Genomic DNA, 21,579 nt, shown 5'->3' with positions numbered 1-21,579 from the left:
TCAGTATAAACAATTTACAACACTTTACGTTACAACTGCATAGTCATAAAACCTAACAATTTTTTTGTTGATATTTCATATTGTTCATTGCCATAAATTAGATAAGTCGGGACTGTCGAACAGAAAACACAAAAGAAATTTCTCCGTCGTACCCACTAACATAGCCGACGACCGGAACTATGCAACTATGTAGCTATGAAAAAATTATACCTGATAGTAACCGCTCTAACTCGGGACTTCGGGCATAAACGCCAAATAAAAGCAAGACGTTAACCTTTACCGGACCGAGTTAAAGTTAATTTTGTTTCTAAAATAGTTCAAAATTTTTTAATTTCGAGTATTAATCGAGTAATTTTCAAAATACTCGATGATCAAGTACTTGAAAAATAGACAAGTATACACGAGTATCGAGTACTCGATTACTCGAATTGGAGACTCTAGTTGTGACAGACGATAAATGGTAAGATGTTTTCTCCGAGCGGTGGTGGAGAAGCTGGCGGAGGGATGATGTCAGTGGACGAGTGATTGGTGTAGCAGCGTATATTCTCACAACAGTATATTCTCCGAGCTGACGGCGGAATGTGCGCGCCCATGACTGTATGTTGTCCACGGGCGGCGGGCGTCTGCTGGTCTCTTCGATTGTCTGCCCGAGTCTTTTAATGGCTTCTTGTGAATGCCTTCTCCTCATCGGTGTCCATGCTAAAGTATCCAGGGCTGCTTGGTGACCTATCACGATATTGCAACGAAAATTCAGCCAATTGCTGCAATCGCGTCTTAAAACGGCGAAATATATAATATAATACGCATTTAAAACGAAAAAAGTGTTTTAATGCTTATCAGAAAAATGTCAGATTGTTCAAAAAGAAGAGTGGATAAGGAGCTTTCAAAACGAAGCTGTGTTTCCACCCGCATATTGCTCAAAATAATAATTTATAAAATATATAAACACTGTTTTAACGCACATTTTAAATTTTGGTAAGGGGTGTCTTTTTTGTAAAATATACAATAATTATATTTTGTATTATGTATACAAATACATATGTATATAAATTTATACAAATATATTTTAATAATATTTTCATAATGAAACAACTTCATTGCTTCTTATTCGGCCTTACAACAAACTATATTTTAAGAAATACAGTTTATATTTAAGAAATACCGATTATGCTTAACTACAGTTAATTATTTCAATTTATTGTTATCGTGCCTAGCCTTAACGCTGTCAAGAAAAACAAAAAACAGAATTAGTCAATCGTAGAAGACTAATTTTGTTTCACAAACACGCCCTGCCACACGTTTTGCAATTAACACTCCAAAGCTTAATTAAATGGACTACGAACTTCGTCTGTCCAACACGTTCACCAAACTCGACACTAATTATCGCATTTTCGTTTTATACAATACAATGTTCAATATATAAGGGCTGAAATAGCGTATTTCGTAATGTGGTGGAAAAATAAATAATCACAGCAATATAATATATTGTTAAATTCCACAGCAGAATAATATAATATCGCTAAAAACAATAGCAATATTGACTGTAATGAATGAGTAAATTGTTATTTAAATTAAGTGCAAAATAGTTTTTCTTTCTGACTATTATATAGTATAACTATTCTAGATTTCAAATGAAATGATTATTGTTCTACTAAGAATAAAAAGTCAATAAATTCGACGCAACATGCAATATTGCTCACTTCTATAGAATCTGCACTAGGAATTTTAGTAACTTAACTGAGAAACTGATTGAGTGATTACAATATCGATGATCATTGTTTCATTAAATATTAATTAATTATTTCATTGAAAAAAATACACAAAATCCATTTATCAAAGTGAGTCTAGTTTAAGAGGATTCTAAGAACTGGTATGATTTCTTGAATTAGTTAACGCAAGTATTTTTTAAAGCAATTCGTGTGTATACTTATAAATATATTTAAATTACATTCCTAAATAGAAAATGTGTGCTTGAAACGGCAATTATGGAATCTATACTATTTTATACGAATATTATAAAAAAGTTAATTTGACCTAGAAATTCACAACAGACGTTCTCTAAAAATTCATTTATCGCCAGTTTTTACAGAGACAAACAAACAGAAAAGCAAACTTTGAGAATTATAGTATAGATAATAATATTTTGAATAAACAAAATTGGATTGCCAAGCTTGCTTTGGAAACGCTATTCAATATTTATATAGCGTGTGATTAGTAATCATACCTAGGGTTAATAACGCACGTTAGCCTAACATGAACATGCATTCCGATTCGAAACAATTTCTGAACTCGCCAAATTGCACACACACGCCAAACGACTAAATAAACAATAATTCCGCATGCACATTCAGTTAGAATTCCTGTCCCAATTTAGAACTGCACATCCTGTAACCAACAACATAGACATACATGCGTCCGATGAGCTGCGGCAATTCACATCGTATAGTGCATGCCTAGTATCCTTTAATAGTGGAGATTTGCATATCACAACACAAACATTAAAATTAGTTAGCCTAAACGTAAAAATAATATATCGAACGTGTAAACGGGTTCGGGCGTCTAGTTTCGTAATTGATTCGGACATGCTACATAGATCGAAACGAAGAGGACCTGTTTTCATTCGATATCCAACAATTACAAAACCTGCATTAGCATATTCGAAAATACCTCAATGTGTGATTCTACATAACTAGCACAGTATAAATATTTAATCAGCATCCAATGGCGGACACATTTGGGTTTGTATTATATAATTGAATTGAAAATAAATCTCTAATCTCAAAATACTGTCAACTCGACAGTTTAATACATTATTAACACTATTAGGACTTCTTCTAATTATATTTATGCAAATCATATGTAGTTTTTGTCACGTAAAAAATAAGAGGTTATTCGCATATATGCGATCGCTTGCATATGAGAGACGAAAAATTAATATATATTTAGCACTAGGTCAACGTAAGATACATTTTATATAAACAATTTAGCCTATCTCCAAAAAAAAAGCAAAAATATATTGTTGAGATAAATACTGGATTTGAATATAAGTACAAAAAAACGAGTAAATAACGTTGTATTTACGTAATTATTATGCAAAAAAATAAGTCACATCACGTACTTTTTGTAAAAGTATTGTTATATATAAGTCCTCATAGTCTTGCATACGTAGCTTCGTAGCCTTGAAGAGGGAAGCGGCGGCTTACTTGGTCTCTCTCTCTCTCTCTCCCTCGTGTATCCGAAGCTAGTTCCGAATGGAAATGTCATTTTAGGCACTGTGTATCCGTTTTTATTAATTCAATTGAGAGATATTGTGCTCGCCTTTTTTAACTGTAACTATCAATTACGAATATTTGATGGTGTAATGGGATTTGATAATATCCGTCTGTTTTTTTTATTAAAACCTTTTTTTTTTGTCTAAGCAATAAAAAAAATTACATAAGACTTTACTCAAGGCATCTCTAATGTACTGTTAATACAAAATACATAATAGCACTTGTGTGAATTGTATTATAAGTCTCGAACGGCCGTTGCAATGCATTTGGCTAATTCCTCCAGATTTATGACCGGCACTTACAAGATGCACAATGGCACTTATTGGACAAAAGGCCTCACAGCTTGCCAACAGTGTCGTAAAACTAATGTATTGGTGTTTAGCACTTTTAGCGCGTATATGGTTCACGTTTAACAAGATTGACGATAATAAAACATGTAAGTCTAAATCCTGTTTTGATTGAACATAAATGCAAATACTGCTTTTCTTTCACTGTGCAAAGTTTTAAATTCTCGTATAGTTCATTAAGCGCCTGAGTGAAAACAATAGACATATCTTTGACATCTTCAATTGAACAATTCGGCATATGATACACAAATAATGGTTTAATCGTCTGAGACAACCGATGAGATTCATTGTTAAAATTAAAAACCACTATGGAAGACCTGTCAGCAAAATACCCACCATAAATTAGAAAAGATTAAGAGTATCCGATGAGAAAAGATAACGATTTTATTTAACATTTTAACTGACATTCACACTTGAACATCCACTTCGTAGTATAATGCATTAGAACTTTAAGAGCTCCTCAACTTGGACTCACTAAATGAGGCTGGCCCAATGTCAGAACCTCGAAGATCGCAGAACCCGCCGATTCTCTCTTCGCATCACCTGGTCCAACTCGACGTCTGAAATCCGGAGTTGAACCCGCTTTAGAAACGCACCTACGTATAACTAACATATATAAACTATACGTGACGAACTTAATGTCTACACACAAAAAATTTTAACCAACATTAACTTTGTCTGTAAAAAACAAGAAAACACCCCTGACACGAAGGTTAGGACAACATAGTATATCTTAGAAACCATTTTGAAACTCGACTATACCTACTACTTGACCTATCTATAGAGCGTACGGCAAATTATTACGAAAATTCGCAACGCCCACGCACTATGCAAATGACTCGGGCGCCGGCGACAAAAGCTAAGCGTTTTGGCAAACATTTGCATGAAAAAAGAAAGAGAGAGACGCGAATCACGCGCGGTGTGCCGAAGGATCACGACGCGAAATAGTATTATAAACAAAGTCGTATTTCTCCTTAAAGCACACGCCCACACGGCCTGAAGGGGACTGAAAAATTGCGAATTAGCATTTTTTTAAGGGGGTCGAACGACGAGCGCGAACTCTGTTTGTTTTGCGAGCAACCACAGACCGCGATTGATTCGATAAATTTCATTAAACATGATCGCGCGCCAAGCCAACCGCGAAGTCGATCAAATAGCGAGAAAAAATATTACAACAATAATGGAAAAATATAAAAATATATTTTTATAAAAAAGCGGAAAAAACGGTTTAATAGCAATATTCTATCGCTAATGAAACGTAACTTTGATGGTATTTTGTGAATTTAGATTAATTTTGTCAGCATTACATACGTTTAACAGCATAACGGGAGTCTGAAGTATTCGTGTTTTAGTAACATACAAGGCAGTCTGGAAAATTCAACCGCAACTGAATACACATACATATGTATGTAGAGTTCTATGTTATTTCTCCAAGGCCCCGAAGAGCAATCGCCATATAAAGCCGCCAGTTAATAACAATTTGTAAATAAATTTAAATGTCAGAATGTGTTTTTTGAAGTGTTATATTGATTATTAGCCATCTGCTTTTTTGTTTCGCGCAGCTTTAATTCCCAATTTTCCTTGTCTATGACAAAAAATAAGTCAAAAGGACAGTTTCTTATTGCGACAGAAATTAAGTTAGGAGATGATTTTCTCATTGACAATTTGACGTCAAATACTTTTGGGGTTATTAAGCTGTTTTTGAAGAATTCCAGTTTTGGGTTCCGAAACGTTTTCGAGAATCACGATCGCGTCTTCTTTTGATGTCCGTTAGAGCTAAACTTGCCTATGGCTTTCGCCATCCGGCTCCTTAATACGCTGGTATTGCACATTGATATATTTAATGTCAGTTACTTAAATAGATTAATATACAATGCTATATACATAGGTTATGCGAACTTCATTCTAAAACACAAAACCGTCCTTATTTTTATTTTGAAACTCAATAAAAGCATCATTCACGATGCTTGATTCGCAGCATCGATACGAACATACCGAAAACCGGACACGGCGTAATCCGGCTGCATCGGCAAAAAATCGTTACCGGACGACAATGGCGATACAAAGAGAAACGGCCGGGTACATAGCACACAACACAAAAACGACATGATTTTCCCGTCTGCGTATCGGCAAAAAAGATCAGCGGAGGCTGTACAAAAAACGCAACGCGGGCGTCCGAATGATAATAAATTGTTAATTCGGCGAGAGCTTGATGAACTATCCGGGATGAATTCAGGCCGTAACTGTGGTAGTAGTAGTACGACAAAAACTAGGGTTCGAATCCGATCAGAGCGGAACTCAGATGAATGACTAATTGCTTTTTGGAAGTGGGTTTTTGTCGAAAAACTGAATCGTTTCATTAACGCAAACAATGATACTGAGATTCATATCAAAATCTGCGTTTTACAAAGCCAAAAATAACGGAACGGTTCCGCTCTAGTTCCGCTCCCCCTACACTGCCGCATCACGTATTTGCGTTCAACGAAATCTTATAAAATAATTATTTTCATACGCTTAGAAAAATGTATCGAAGCTAATAGAATAAAATTAAGCAGTAATTGTATCTATTAAATTTGACACATCAGTATTCAAATCAACATTACATAGTAATAAGGATTTTTATACATCCAGTGATCTATAAAACGTACCATTGACTTATGTTGGATAAACTTTACTAATTAATTAAAATATGCTGCATATGGTAGCACAAATAGAACACAACATTCCACGTGACATAATAGCTATATAGAAATGGCCGCCCCACTAGAGACATACGCTAAAGAAGGGTAGCATTATGTTATCCATTTTTGAGTAATGAAGGGGTGAAACTAAAATTCATCACTCCATCGTATGTATAAGTGGAGTATGCCGTTCTAGAACGACTTGTGTTATGTTACAGATGCTCCTCGCCAGAATCGATTGCAATCACACATCTTTGAACCGATCAAAATAGTGTCAGAGAGAATCATAAAATATTCAGACTGTCGACATGCAAGTACTCTAAAATCAAGATTTAACTCGTGGCAATCTGATTGAATCATCAAACATGAATCATCGCGATTGACGGACGACCGCTGACCCGTAAATTCGCCCAGTCACTCTGCAATAACTAATGCAATTTCACAAAATTGACTCGATCGCCCGCATCCGTTCACACGTCATAATTTTATTATAGCCGTCGAATCTTACTGAATCTGACTGGCTCTTTGTCACCGATGTCAATCTAAAATGGAATGTATAGGGTGTTTAAAATAATTTATTTTACCGTATTAAAATAATAACGATTTTATAAAATGTATTACCTGGAAAGTTATTTTGTAAGAGGCGTTCTACTTTTTAATGCGCATATATGCGCAATTTATTAATCAGGAATCTATCCACAAAACTTCTAAGCTCAGACTTTACAGTGATAGGGGTAAATCTGTTAGTTATTTACCACTAACCAAAACACCTTTTCCAAGAAAACACTTCTCCTTATGGGAGTCAGGGGTATTTATTTTGATACAAGACTAACTTATTTAGTTTATAATTGTTATTTGAGTCACGTTCACGTACAGTTTTGTATAATTAAGTTTATGTAAACGCGTCTGCATCCGAAGGATTCCTGACGTCGAGCTAGAACGGGGTTGAAGCGAAGGGGGAAGCGGCGGCTTCCATTGTCGATTGTGGGCGGCTCCTTTTAGTTTTGAATTTATACGAAGTCGGAGAGATGTGTTGTCGGAAGCGAGTCCTAAATATAACTTATTGATTAGGGCGTTTTGTATGCGTTTTTACACATGGCCAGCCTGAGGGAGGTTTAGTGCTCGTCAACTTCTCTATGCAACGAATATTGGGGTTTAATTGGTTTGTTTATCTCGTCCGTTTTCATATACTTTTGTGGCTGTTGCGATGAAGTTTAAACAGGTTGCCACGTGTCGTCTGAACAGATTTCGAACGGCCGTTAAAATTTGAACAATTCACGATATGGACACCTTTCATTTCACGTGCTGTCCTTTGTCAAGGCATACCCAACGAATACGTTTGAATTTAATTGACAGATTTAAGTATTTTAGATAAACTTTGAGTTCTCAAATAATTTGACGAGCTTGTGGTTGAATCCGTACCCCGCCTTCTTAATCGTAGCAAAAATACGACGCAATATTTTTCTTTTAAATGCTAATAAAATCCCCACGTTGCTCTCGGTTATAATCCGGCATCAACTTTACGGGTGCCATTATTTTATTTATTTATACCGTGATATTATTTGTATATGTTAGTGTTTATAAACTAAAATTAATTCAACTGTTGATTCAGTATGCACAAACATTTCTTCAGTGAATAAAGCTTTGCAGTCTTACCCCTAACTTTTGCTACCGCCGCGTATCTCGCTCTTAGCTTTCGTCTAATTTGATTTATATGATGTCACACACAAACCACGTATCGTGTTCGTGTTTCCCCGTGCCGTTTTACGCGTGGGACGTGCGCCTCAAGCGCGCTCGATGAAAATTTGTAAAGGATACTTTACGGCGCCGTAAAAAGAACACCCCATTTTACCTTCACGGTTTATATCAAGTTTGTTCTAATTTAAGTGGGGTTTAACAAGGCTCGCCCACGCCTAAGGGTATCAGGTGCGATAAGTTCCTAAGATTACATTGAAGGAAAATGAGTGACGGTTATTTGGGTTTTAATGCTGACATCCATTCGTTTGCGATATTCCATGCGCGCGCATACGTTATTACGTCAAATGTCAAACAAAGAGCAACGTACAACAATTTAGTGCGATTACGCGATGCCGTTCGGAGAAAAGCGACCGGAAAAGTAGACTACGGAGAATTGCTGCTTGCATCATAACAAAGAATTGCGCTGTGCACTTGACAATTTCTCGCGCTCCAGAAACTTTAACAGACCAGACCTACCCTTGCGTTATCCGATTAGTTTCACCTTGGGTAAAATTTAAATTTAATTTCATAATACCGCGGACTGGTTCGCATTGTTCAAATTCAAACTGCATTTAATTGTTTTGTAATAATCTCGTGTGGGTGGAAGGTGAATGGTGCATTGTGTGGGAAATGTGATCTGTTGCTCGTTGAATGTTTATGACTGACGTGGCGTGAGTTATATTACAACGATGTAAAAGGTATACTGTCAATCTTGCAGATCACAACTTAATTTAATCGTGAGATAAAATAAGTGAAGCGACACTTCTACTAATAAATACTTGATGATCCCAAAGTACTTTTAATTTTTATATTATATATAATTCAAAATCATTTAAATGACTACGATTTTAAAGTCCAAATCTTCGCAAAATATATCGGTGCGTATCGTGTCATACACGTGGTTCTTTAAATAGCTCCAAATAAAATTTAAAATTAGGTATACGTGAAGGTCAATTAACCAATAAAATCATGGTTTGCATGGTTTTATAGGGCATAGTAATTAGTTTGAATCATTCTATAACCAAAAATGAAATCGATTGGTCAAAATTGATCAAAAATCCTCATCGCTGAATAAAATGTGGTGAAAATAAGGATCAAGAGCAATCTCGTTTTCGACCCATTCACCGAACGTACGATGCACACAATGATCAAGCGGCTTCAATTATTGCAGCATCGGCTGGATCTTGTAAGATCATAAACCAAGAACTTTCCGCGAATCGACTCGAGTCCTCCTCCATACTACGCTCCACACAGAAACAACTGTATCGGTGCGAACTGTACGACGTCTCTGCGGATGCGTATTATCAATTAGACTATACGTGGCGCAAAAACGATCCATGGTTATTCGAATTACTTATACATAAAACCTTTTACAAATTTAAAAAAAAAAAAAAAAAAAAAAAAAAACCAAAAAAAAAAAAAAAAAAATTTTGGAAAATTCGAATTACTTGCTCGGATGGACGTTTATATTGACCGTACAATGGACGTAGCGCACGGTAAGTTTTGCGAACTGAACCATGATTTTCGAAATAAATTTGCACAATTTGCAAGCGTTGTTCTGGCGTAAGTCTATTCATGGTGAAATAGCAAACCAAACTGAGCACAAATCAGCTGTCAGCTGTCAAATTGACTGTCACTGGATAAAGTGTTGGCAATTTTAAAAACAAACTTTAAAAAAAAACATCTTTATATACACTTCGGTACGCTTTTTTATATTTAAAAAAAATACAAATTAAAATCAAATAAAAATGGTAGTGGCGCACATCTAAAAAAGATGTGCTTCACCCCACATGAGATGTAACAGCTTCTCGTAGCTATCGCCGAAAACATTGTGATTGGCGAGCTCGTTAAAAATAAGATGGCTCGTATCAAATAAAAGCTTTCTAGCGCCATCGTCGTAGCCGCGACAGCAGGAATAAGGGACGCGATCGCGACTCGCGACGAATTATCGACAACACCGCATAGCAACTCTAGAATGACATGAAATCCGTAATCTCACCTAAGAACTTCTCTAACAACACAATTACGAACCTTATATAATAAGGAGCAGCCAGATTCGATGACGACCGTATGATACAATTCAAAGTTACCTAGTTTTTTAAGAATCAATGGATGAATTTACATTAGTTTAAATAAATAAAACTCTTGTTCTTCTTGTACTTTACTTTCCTTTACTTACAATACTTTCCTGACACGAACTTTTCCGTCTCGTTACATACAGAGGGCATGAATGATAAAGACACGCGCAGCGAGATACGCTACCCGCCGTAACGCGATTTTCGGCGACGTATTCGATTACGCCGTGACCCGTATTCATAGTGTGCATGTACGTACGTAGCTGGAAGCGATTTGCATATAACGTACAGGCTACGTGCGCGCGTTGCACGACGGGCGCGAGCACGAACGGAAACGAGAATGCACCACCGGAGCACGGCGATCCGTCCCCGAGATAACGGCAAATACAATGCGAAGCGATTATCTCACGCTCCGGGTAATTCGCACAAAGAATATAACGAGCTTGAAATTGAGCACTGTCGGAAAATTATGAAAACCGTACCTGCCCGTACGTGTTTTCGAGTGAAATATAGATAAAACTGTCTGGACAAATTAAGCTCTTTCACGCGCTTCAGCAAAACCCACGCGTTGGATTTGATTCGCATCATCGACAAGAATCTAAGCTCAATGCGATACCCACTTCCCAATTATGAGTGTCAAAACGAAGTGTGGGTGTATATAAACTGCGCTTGCGAGCATCGTAAACATAGATGTAATATATGTGAATTATTATTTCATTCCTGTTGCGTCATTCATATGATATTATAATAACCGGGTGTCGCAAAAGTCACTCTTGCTTTTGAAAAAGTGTGGCGACTGTCGACCACCATGAATAGTAACGGACAAAAAAAAGGGCAATTGTCTCATTGTTAATGCCCGTAACCAAGAATGTTCACTGTTAATAATGAGACAAACATCATGGCACAAGAGGGATTTCTTTTGACCACACAACACGGGTCGTTAAGAGTATCCCTTTTGTGACTAAACGGTGCGGATGCAATTAATCATCACAACAGCAAACCCTTTCCGTAGAATTCGAAAGTCGGAGCAAGCAAAAACTCGCTTCCAAATATGCAACATCCGATTTCTCGAATTCTACGAAGCGACTCCAGCGATTGGCTAGGAGATCGACGCACAAGCGTGATTGGCCAGCAAGGGTGCATCCCCTAAAAGAATATAAGCCCGGACTCCGACGAGGAGACGGCAGTTGATCCGCAGTTGGTACACAAGACCTTGGCAGAGGGCCCAAGGACAATCCACGACAGTCAAGCGAGAGACGAGACGCTGAGGCACGAGACAGAGACCAGACGCCAGAGAGCGGAATCAGCGACAAACGACGACCAGCAGCCTTCCTGAGGAACCAGCTACGCGCCCCCACCAGACACTCCTGACACCTGTCGCATGCAGCTTGAGCCATCCTGAGAATCATCAACTGCACGAACTCCGACATCACGAGAAACGTCACGCCGTATTCGTCCATTAACAAACTTGTAAATATAAAATAATAAACAGTCTAATAGGATTCACCGAGAAGTCTCATTGGCCGCGAGGTCAACCACCCCTAGGGTTAAGCTCCCTAAAAAAAGTATAACGTTTCTGTTAATTGTTATTTTTTGTCTTGCATGTGCTTGGCGCTGTTGTTAGTCGTCTTAAATATCGAATTAAACTCGATTCAGGATGACTGCTTGGATGAAGTCGATTTGACGAGTAAAGTGGAAGCGCCTTCATTCTCTTGACTTTAAAGATATATGTGTCGATTAAGAGTATACTTCGGCGGATGCAAGTTCAGTGTCAAACCCTTTGTATTCCAAATTGTAAACAAAGAGGGAAGTTCCATTAAGAAATCAGAACAGAATGTTAATAAATTCAAGTTATACTTGTTAAGTTGAATTCATTTGGATTTGTGCAACTTAGGACGAAAGCAGCTGATTTTTTTAAATAAAATATATTATCTTTAAAAACAATGATTTAAGAATGCTACCGCGATTATCAGATTAAAAAAAATATAAGGATGGAATAGCGCAGTCCGTAAAGTCTTAGACTAGTAACTCTGAAGTTGCGGGTTCGAGCCCTGAGAAAGTCGCGCTCGAATTTGTATTTATAAAATTGCGCTATTGTTAAAAACCGGCCTAATCTGCGTTGATATCTATTAATTATAAATTATATTACACATAATTCATAATTAATAATATATATATCACCGATTCCCAGACTTTCAGTCTGATGGTGAATAATTACTTGTAGGTATTTATGACTTCCAGTTGGCCCAGGTATACCCCATTGTAACGCATTGGGCTTACGCTTGTCAGGTTATAGCGAAAGATTAAAAATAGACACAAACAATACACCAGCACAAAACTAATATTTGTATAGAAATAGACGCGATAAGCTCATTAAAAGTGTTTAAAAAACAGAGCACATTCTCTGGATTTTCAACATCGAATGTTAATTATTTCTTTATATTAACGATATCAAGAAAGTATTTTAATTTTTTTATCTATTGACATCAAAGTATGCTATAAAAACTAGACTGTATACTTACTAAACACGGTTGTTTAAGCTGTAAATAAATAAATGCCGTTTTAGTTTTTATTTAATTTCAATAAATAACAAGAATTAAAGTACTTAAAATATCTTAATTACATCGTTACAAACTAAGACTTCAGAAGATTTATCGATAAATAATATTTTGTGAGTTTCCTTTCGTCGTGAATAGGAAAATTTCTAAGCAATGCTCTGATTAGAAGTTTTCCCGTTAGTGAACTTTTAGTTGTTAAGGATTTTTACATCTTGAAAGTTCTACGTAAATTTAACCATGAGAATACTGGGTTGTTCAAATTCAAAAACGTTTGCCTTGATAATGATCATACGTATCTACCAAAAATACAAATGTATATTTTCAAACAAATTATTTGATCATATTGTGATTATTTTAACACTTGATCGTAATATGGCGTAGTATACTCGAATATCTTTATTTGCAGTAAATATATATTTTTATTGCTGTTACGTACCATTTCAATGCTATTTGATCTAGAAATCCATACATTTGAGATTAGAAAATAGTAGTATTGTGCTTCATCGCACTGATTTAGTAATCTATTTGAGCGTTTAAAATAAAAACCTCGAATATATTAAGCTCTTTGTAAAATATAATAACCTCGAGCATGTACATATGTTTATCTTTTCTTTTTCCAAATAATCAAACCGGCTCTCTTAAGATTAAATTAATTTATTAGATATCTAATGTTTTTATAGAAGTTCACCATTTTAAAACGTATCAATACTATATGCTCATGAAATAAAACACTCAAATAGATTACTAAATTAGTGAGATGAAGCTTGTTACCACGTTTTTTTACAATGCAATACAAATAAAACCCATTTTTATCTCTCGCGATATGAATACCTGTAATATGAATCTTTTGAGTCACGTCAGCGTGTATTTGAGGTAAAGCACTTATTTTGACACAGATTATATATGCTGACCTAGACCAGCAAGTATCGTTATATTCGATTTTTAAATGTTTAAAATTCTCTGTAAGTGATACGTATGCTAAAAAATAAAACACAATTTACCTGAGAGTCGGGATGCCGCCTCGCGAGCCACCCCATTCTTCGTAAATCGCCTACAATAGGCGCTAGTGTTTGCCGCGCATGCGCAACAGCAGCGCGCTGAGCACGTCGCGCTGCTGCAGCAAGCGCGCGATGCCAGCGCGCCGCGCTGGCTGCATCGGGCGCACGCAGACGTAGCGCGTGCACGCCATCTGGTGAATGCAGCTCTAACGTTCTGCCTTCTGCAAGAAATAAAAACGTTTATTAAATTGAGAATTATAAACAGTAACCGTTAAAATCTCTTTCCTTCGCCCAACACAAACGCTTAGATCAGTGGTACAAAAATGGGCGACCCACCAACAATTAGAATTTTTTGAATTGGCCATATTAATAAAAATGTGCAGCATTGCCTTATATTAATAGAATATATTTAGATTTTACCTATGTGTTTCTGTTCTAGAAAGAAAGAAACAGTTTGTTAATTTTAGTATGTTAAGTATGATACTTTCTATTCAGTTAACGCCGCACGTGTTTTATGATGCGGGTTCATTATACCTGTATTTTTTTTAACCTATAATACATATTTCCATCGCTTATTATATTTGTATGTAATTTATATTGACAACAAAAGAGGGGTGAACACAAGGCGCTACAATAATTTACCCACAGCTTCCCCCAAGTTACAACTCACGCACTGTCACTGATATATAACCTTTACGTGCATATTTGTCGTGTATTAGTATTAAATATTGTTAAATCAATAACTTATGTAGCATCAAATAGCTAAAGTTTCATCTAAAGTTCACGGTCGCAATATAATATTTTACAAGCCTCCAAAAATGTTTTAATATTTTGTTAAAGAACGCACACTCGCGCAAATCAATAATACACCACAAAAATTCATTAATACTTAATCGAAAACGTAATAAAACAGAGAGCTGCTGAATATGTATGAGGGAATTATACATCAGAATCACAAAAAAAATTGCTTGAATTGATTAAATTTTAACTTTAACGACAAATTTGCGACTCGAAAACCGGTTCGTTTAAAAATCGCTTTTAGCGCAAAGTAGCACTAACGACAACCGAGATTCGCGGGAGTTATCGAAAAAAGCAATATAAGAGTTATACAATCTTTCGAAACTGCTTTGGACAAATAAAAAAGCATATACGCGAGCGAGTGGAAATTCTGCGATAACTAAATACGCTGAACGATTAACGAAAAGTTGGAAAAACAACGAAACAGAAACAGTGATGAAGTTGTTGAATTTTAAAGCACCTGTTACGCCAGAATCTAATTCCCGTTCAAGTCTCAGGAGAGTAATGTCGACTGAAAAGCCGAAAATCGACCCCACGCGTAAATACATGAGAGAGGTAGAGAGAGAGAGAATAAAATGTATGCAAATATAAATAGGTTTGCGTTTCATACGTTTCTCATCGTGCGAAACGGGTAACGATCTGGTATTAGCTTCAAAGGATCAGGGAAAAAAATGCTGGAATGAGTTTTTCTCTACTGATGCCAAAGATCGATGAAAGGAGCCCTTTCAAAGAAGCGATATGATGATATGTGAGACGTTCGGATTATAGGTTCTAATAAAAAGGGTAGACAAGTAGTACAATAACGCATTCGCACAAATAGATGCGACGAATAAAATTACTGTTCTTACAGATTGACCTAATGAAGCTTGGTTTACAGCACATTTTATTCATAATATCAAGTCACAAATGAGGAAATAATTTCAAATAAGCATAATAATAATAATAAGTACGTAACAAATATCATCAATGTGAATTTAGTTTATTCATTACTGCTTCTTAACAATTTACCAGACTCACGATCGCGTCCTCTTCTGATTCCTATTAGTCAGGACATCCACACTGACCAACTCGCCTACGGCTGTCACAATGGCATTGCACAATTATATATTACTTATTTATTTATTTAAATAAATTTAAACCATTTCGTCACGACGTTATAAATGATACACACAGTTTAAGAAGAATTATAACAAAATTTACAACTGGACCAGCTCCTCGTAGCTGACATTGAATATGTGTAATGTGGGCTACGAGGAGCTGTCCAACTGTATTTTAATTTTGATATAATAAATGACTTTTTTATTTTTTATTCTTCTTTAACAGTATATCATTTATGACATCATGGGGGAATGGTTTAAATTTATTTAAAAAAAAATCGGTCTGAAAGTCTCAGAAGTCTTCGCTAAAACGCATGTAATAGCTGAGAGTTACTAATGCTCAGTTCCAAATCTGCTGTTTTAAAGGAATGTAAATAACCACGGGATAAGAGATTTGTTAATGCTTAAGATCAATCAAATTTGCTCTTCCAACTCATAGTACACTCGCTGATTTGTATAATTGTATAAGTTTGCTCTCATTTCGCCATAATTTGCATGTGCTTTGTTTTGGTTACTCTCTTTTATAAAATTCTGTATGTGTGTCATTTTAGAGCTATATTTTCCTCATTACAATCTTTAATTCTAGTATTTTCCATTTATCATCTTAAAATCAATTATCTAGAAAAAAATATATTTGACAAGGTTCCCTTCTGCCATTTTCATAGACATATAAAGCTTAATATCCATCAAATTTGATTACGAACCAAGCTTGTTGTGTGTGTGTTAATAAAGAAAATGCGCGATTGTGTGCGCCTTGCGAAGAGATATTCAGTTTCTTGCAAAATTAATAAGGATCATCGCGCCTTATCCTGATTACCGAGAGGGGAGTCAGACAGCTCCAATTAATCTCCGTGTTCATCCTTGTCGGCCTTTTACACGAGTCATTCGTTTGGACGTTCATTGTTGCTTCGTTCTATACTCCATTTTTTCTACGTATATTTTTCGCTCGCTCCGTCGATCATTTTCGCTTTCGATTAGCACCGCTCGGCTTTTTGTCGTTTATCAAAGCGCGAACAATACGTTCAAGAGTGTCTGTCTACCTGTCTGTCTTGCATGTTTGATATGCGATAGGATTGTTGTGTGCGAAATCGAAAGACTATGGTAGATGAAACACAAAAATGACACCATAGCAACTTTCTATAATAGATGAGTGCGTTACTGATGATTGTTAACATAAACCCCAAGAACTAACCACAAGTTTCCTTATCGTCGTTCATTAGTACTCTTTATATACCGCAGCATGGAATTTTAAATTCTAAATTATGAACTTCTGAAAATTTACACACAAAAAGCACTCGGGGACTCGCGGTTGACATTCATTGAGATAAAAAGCATAAAAACACACTTTTTATCTAAAGAATTCCTATACACAAGTATAGCAGTACGTACATAAAAAAATACTTATTTTTAAGCACTGCAAGAAATGTTTAATATAAAATTCATATAGTAAAAAAATCGTTCGCGAATAACGTGCACAGTGAGCATTAATTTCGATCATGAACGATGTTTAATTTTAAAGAGACAACGTGTTGTTTGGGTGTTTAAACTAAAGCCATACGATACGATTTAGGACACGATATATTGATAATTCAGCTTTAAAAGTAATGTTACACATATCATCGCCCATGAGTTGGGGCAAGTTTACGACACGATAAAACAATGTAATCGTTTTAATGTTTCAGTGAAAGGTGAAGCGCGCGTGGGCGAACAAATGATCGATTTGGTTAATAAAACGCAAAAATAAAAACCATCAAAGCGGTTCGGACATTAATTTCAGCGACCCACACGCGTACGTAAAAATATATATATATATGATGACCAACAAGCACACGCAAATTCATATTCGAGTCTAGACCTAGGTAATATTCCAAAAACCCAAACAAGTTTTTTTACATTTTTATATTTAGTATGCATATATAATTTTTATTTTTTATCATATCAAGTGCCAAAACTGCTTAGCATAGCATTAGAATAGATTTAATCATGGATATAACCAACCACTCGTGTTTTATTTTTCACAGTAATGTAAAATATATATATATATATATGTATTTTACATATATCAATATAAAAGTACCGTTGTTAAATATTTAATGTAAAAAATATTTCAAGATAAGTTACTTTTATTCACGTGCAGTAAAAGCGAATACAATTTTGATAAAACCATGCAAGATGTTGACTCTGCATTTTATGAGAAATCTTATCAATAAATTGAAAAAAAAACTTTCTCAAATAACACAGTTTCATTCAGAATCGCGCAAAATATTAAGTAAGAACTTACTTAAATGCTTCAGGTAAGCATTTTTTCAATTATATGAAACAATGATAATTTAACTCGACATTCCAGCGAAGAAGCCGACTTCCAAGACATGATAGCCTGATAATCTACATTTTGGTAATATATATGTTTACAAAATAAACTGTTACCAGCTGTTCTGGCGTCTATTTTGGCTGCAGTCACCCCCTTCGGCATTAAAACCGGAAACATTTAAAATTATTTTATTTATATAAATAAAATAAAGTCAAAAGTAATAATAAAAATATTCAAAACCTTCTATGTTTTATATATTCAAAGATTTCAGACCATTATTTAGACACCACTGCTACAAAACATTAAGTAATGATTACTATAGATTGCTAAATTTGGATTAACAAAAAAATAGTAGTAAAATACGTTTACTTTCTAAGATAATAATTATTTCATATGATGTGTAGCGATATTACATATGCTCAACGAAGCAGATAAAACAATACTGCAAAAGTTTCAGAATAAGGCGATAAGCGTAATATAAAATATAATATATATTCTTGAACGATTGGAATGAATGTTTTTATATTATTATATAAATTAATAAATAATATAATACAGGGGTGTTTTAATAAGAAATATAGATAAACATAGATTTCATAGTACATATAATAAAGATAATTTAAGAGTAGATAGATATAAAAAAATATTATAGCTAAGGGAATATTGTACGGAAGGCATCATAAGATTCCCTATCGAGCTCGACGGTTTACCGTTACATTCTAATTAGAATCCACTATTATTTGCCTCTCAGCCATACACCGAGGGGGTGTTACCCTGCGCTTCTAAAGAAATATTCACCATTTTATTTTTATTATATAATAATGCTCTTTTCTTATATTAAATACAAATATTTTTTACTTTTGGAAACAACAATAGTAGGAACACATTTAATAATGACTTCAATAATTAAATTTATTTAAAAAAACTTTGAAATTCTGTGCAAAATTAAAAAAATCAGATACATAAGTAGCAAAATTATAGAATGAAGTTAGTGGTATTGTAGGTTAATCAAATTTATTCATTTAACAATCCAGAACTGACGTCGACCCCCTAGAAATAAAAGTAGGAGGGGTGTCGCACGCAACGAAGAAAGAGATAAAGCATGCTATTTCTTGTAACGGTACTTCGTCCAGACCACATGAGAATCTTATGAAGCGTACGGAAGACTGAATTTATATTATATAATAGAACCCTTAGGATATTTCATAGAAATGAAAAATTTAGAGGGTTTTTAATATGATGTGATATAAAAACGGAATAACATTGTCCGTAAGGAGCTGGACTGATAAACCAGACCTATTTTTATTTTTAATAAAAAAAATATGCTATTGATAAAAGCTAAATATATGTCACCGAATCCTTTACTTCAGATTCAGTTTAGTTTGTCACAAAAAAATATATTATGCTCAGATATTTACCTTGTATATGTGCATTATGTGATATTGCCAGCATGTGTTGATAGTTACCCCGTTGTAATACATTGGGCTTGACATGCCATGTTACAACGTAAGTCGCAATTATATATGTGCTTTATATTTTATATATGTAACTGTTCTATCGCGTTATTTCTAAAACATTGTAAGAGCAAGATTTTTCGCAGAAAACTGAGACTAGCTAGTTTATATTATCGTGGATGAATGATTTACTGTACATTGTCATCTTTCTATCTTGCTAGTCTAATTATTCATCAAGATCTCCGCATTGAAGATACTATCAACACCATACAAATCCGGCTTCAATCCGGCATTTAACAGCAATCATATTTCACAAATCATTTTCTCCGAACCGGGAGAAACTTTTCGGAGTTTGTGCCAGAGTTTCGAACGGCTCGTGCAATAAAAGCGATCCCGCGGGACCTAATTTCACAAATCCACTTGGAATAAACACGTTCCGCCATACGTGAGGGCGCAAATACGAGCTATCGAAATGCTTGACGTTTCGATAACTCGGCCCTTGTAAAGTCTCGAGGCGTCTGGCGCATTATAAAAGGGATATAAGGAAAGTAAGATACAAAGCTAGCAGAAATGGAAGCTACTTTTTATACGGTTTGGCAACACTATCCGTTCCAATAAGTTTAAGAAGCCACAGTCGCAACAATGTTACACTTTTTATATGTAGAAGGTTCGTCAAGTGTTCTGTTTAAACTGTTATTAACATATATCAATTTGTTTTTTTAATGGCTGATAAAAAATATTAGATTATAAAAAACTGGACGCGCGTTGGGTGCTGAAAATAAAGCAATTAGGAATTAAATAACTAAATCCATAATGACTTTTCGAATATACTGTATTTAGCACAATATGACTGTATTTAGCTGCACGAAATCTTTCCGTATTATATTATGATGTTTTACGAATTAATTGTCACTGATAACCTCTATTTTTTGATAAAGATAATGCTATATATAATAGCAAAACGCGCGGGTTTTTTTTACTGAGAAGTATAAAATTAATGTAAATAAAAAATGAATTCATTTTTTATGAAACCTACGTACATAATCATACGTTTAAGCCTCTCTTCCGACCGGCCCCCTATTATCTCCACAGAGCCTTATATCTACGCACCCCTAATCACACCATATCACGCCCCGCACATTCTGCGCAATGATCTCATTTCAACTGTTTTATAACCAAAACCCGACCCGAAATCAAGACCCGGTCGTGAATCTGATTTTTAGAATACTTACAACAAACTCAATTGGGCCTATAGTGTGGATATCCAATATCACCAATCAGTTTCCAGTATCTAGTTGCTTAATTAGAATAGCATAAAATGTATCTTTGCTTAACTTTTTTATTTATGCAAAACTGCTTGCTCACGGTATGATTGATTTGTTTTGATTATCACCAATAGACGCTACAAGCAAGGTCATGATGAAATCATAGTTCGGGTTTTTACCGTGTATTACTAACCTAGACCTGAATAAAGAATGTTGTAGCGCTCGATGATAGTCCGAACTAAAACGGCACTTCAAGTCCATATATAGAAAATATTGTAACTTGTGGTTTTAATTGTTTGCAAAACGTGTTATTACAAGATTTAACTCTTTTTTCAATTACCCTCAACGACATTTCTACAGGTATTCGTTCAATATTTATACAACTTAACCTGAATGAATATTGTAATGATATGTATAAGAAAACTATCTTGCGTTTAACAATCCAAATAAAACGGATAATAATTTCTTAACACAAAAAAAGCTTTATACTCAACTACAACTTATGTTATATACTATTTTGAGATGTTGAAACTACCAAAAATCTCCACGTTTAAATGAAGGAGCTTTCCAGGATTATTTATTTATTTAAATTAAGACGATTGTGACGTAATAGTTTACCCCCAATGCGTCACGATGGTCAAAAAACACTACATAGTATTATTTCAATAAACACAAAAAAACAATATAAAATATCATTAAATATTAAAACTAAACGATACGATTATGAATTATTATTTAAATACTGCAATGCAGATTATACAGCTCATAAAAAAACATGCAATGTTGCCAAAAGCAAAGCAGTGTGCACGTTAACCGTTAAAGATAAAAAAACAGCCGGCCAAAATATCGTCTCTGAACGAGCAGGTACGATTTGGTCTGGTGCGATCTCCAATGAAAAGTCTAATAATATAAATGTCAGATAAAAATAAATTCAGTTCCGCCCCAAAACTGACTAAGTCTAACAATCGAGGAATACAGTGGAACCT

The 21,579-nt window shown here is 35.0% G+C and overlaps 1 protein-coding gene across 1 annotated transcript in view; it reads right to left on the bottom strand.

The window, feature by feature from the left end:
- The window catches only part of LOC148230729 (beta-1-syntrophin-like), an 87,212-nt gene that overhangs the window by 49,688 nt on the left and 15,945 nt on the right, over positions 1–21,579 (bottom strand). Inside the window, exon 3 of the mRNA XM_088193940.1 lies at positions 13,672–13,889. Within this exon, the coding sequence (XP_088050066.1) occupies positions 13,672–13,889 (218 nt within the window). The remainder of the gene's footprint in view (positions 1–13,671; positions 13,890–21,579) is intronic.

The sequence above is a fragment of the Plectrocnemia conspersa genome, unplaced genomic scaffold (genome assembly GCF_051122295.1).
Source record: "Plectrocnemia conspersa isolate PC_06_02 unplaced genomic scaffold, ASM5112229v1 ptg000010l, whole genome shotgun sequence".
Classification (NCBI taxonomy): Eukaryota; Metazoa; Arthropoda; class Insecta; order Trichoptera; family Polycentropodidae; genus Plectrocnemia; species Plectrocnemia conspersa.
The sequence above is the reverse complement of the archived record's forward strand: the minus strand, read 5'-3'. Positions and strand labels throughout refer to the sequence as shown.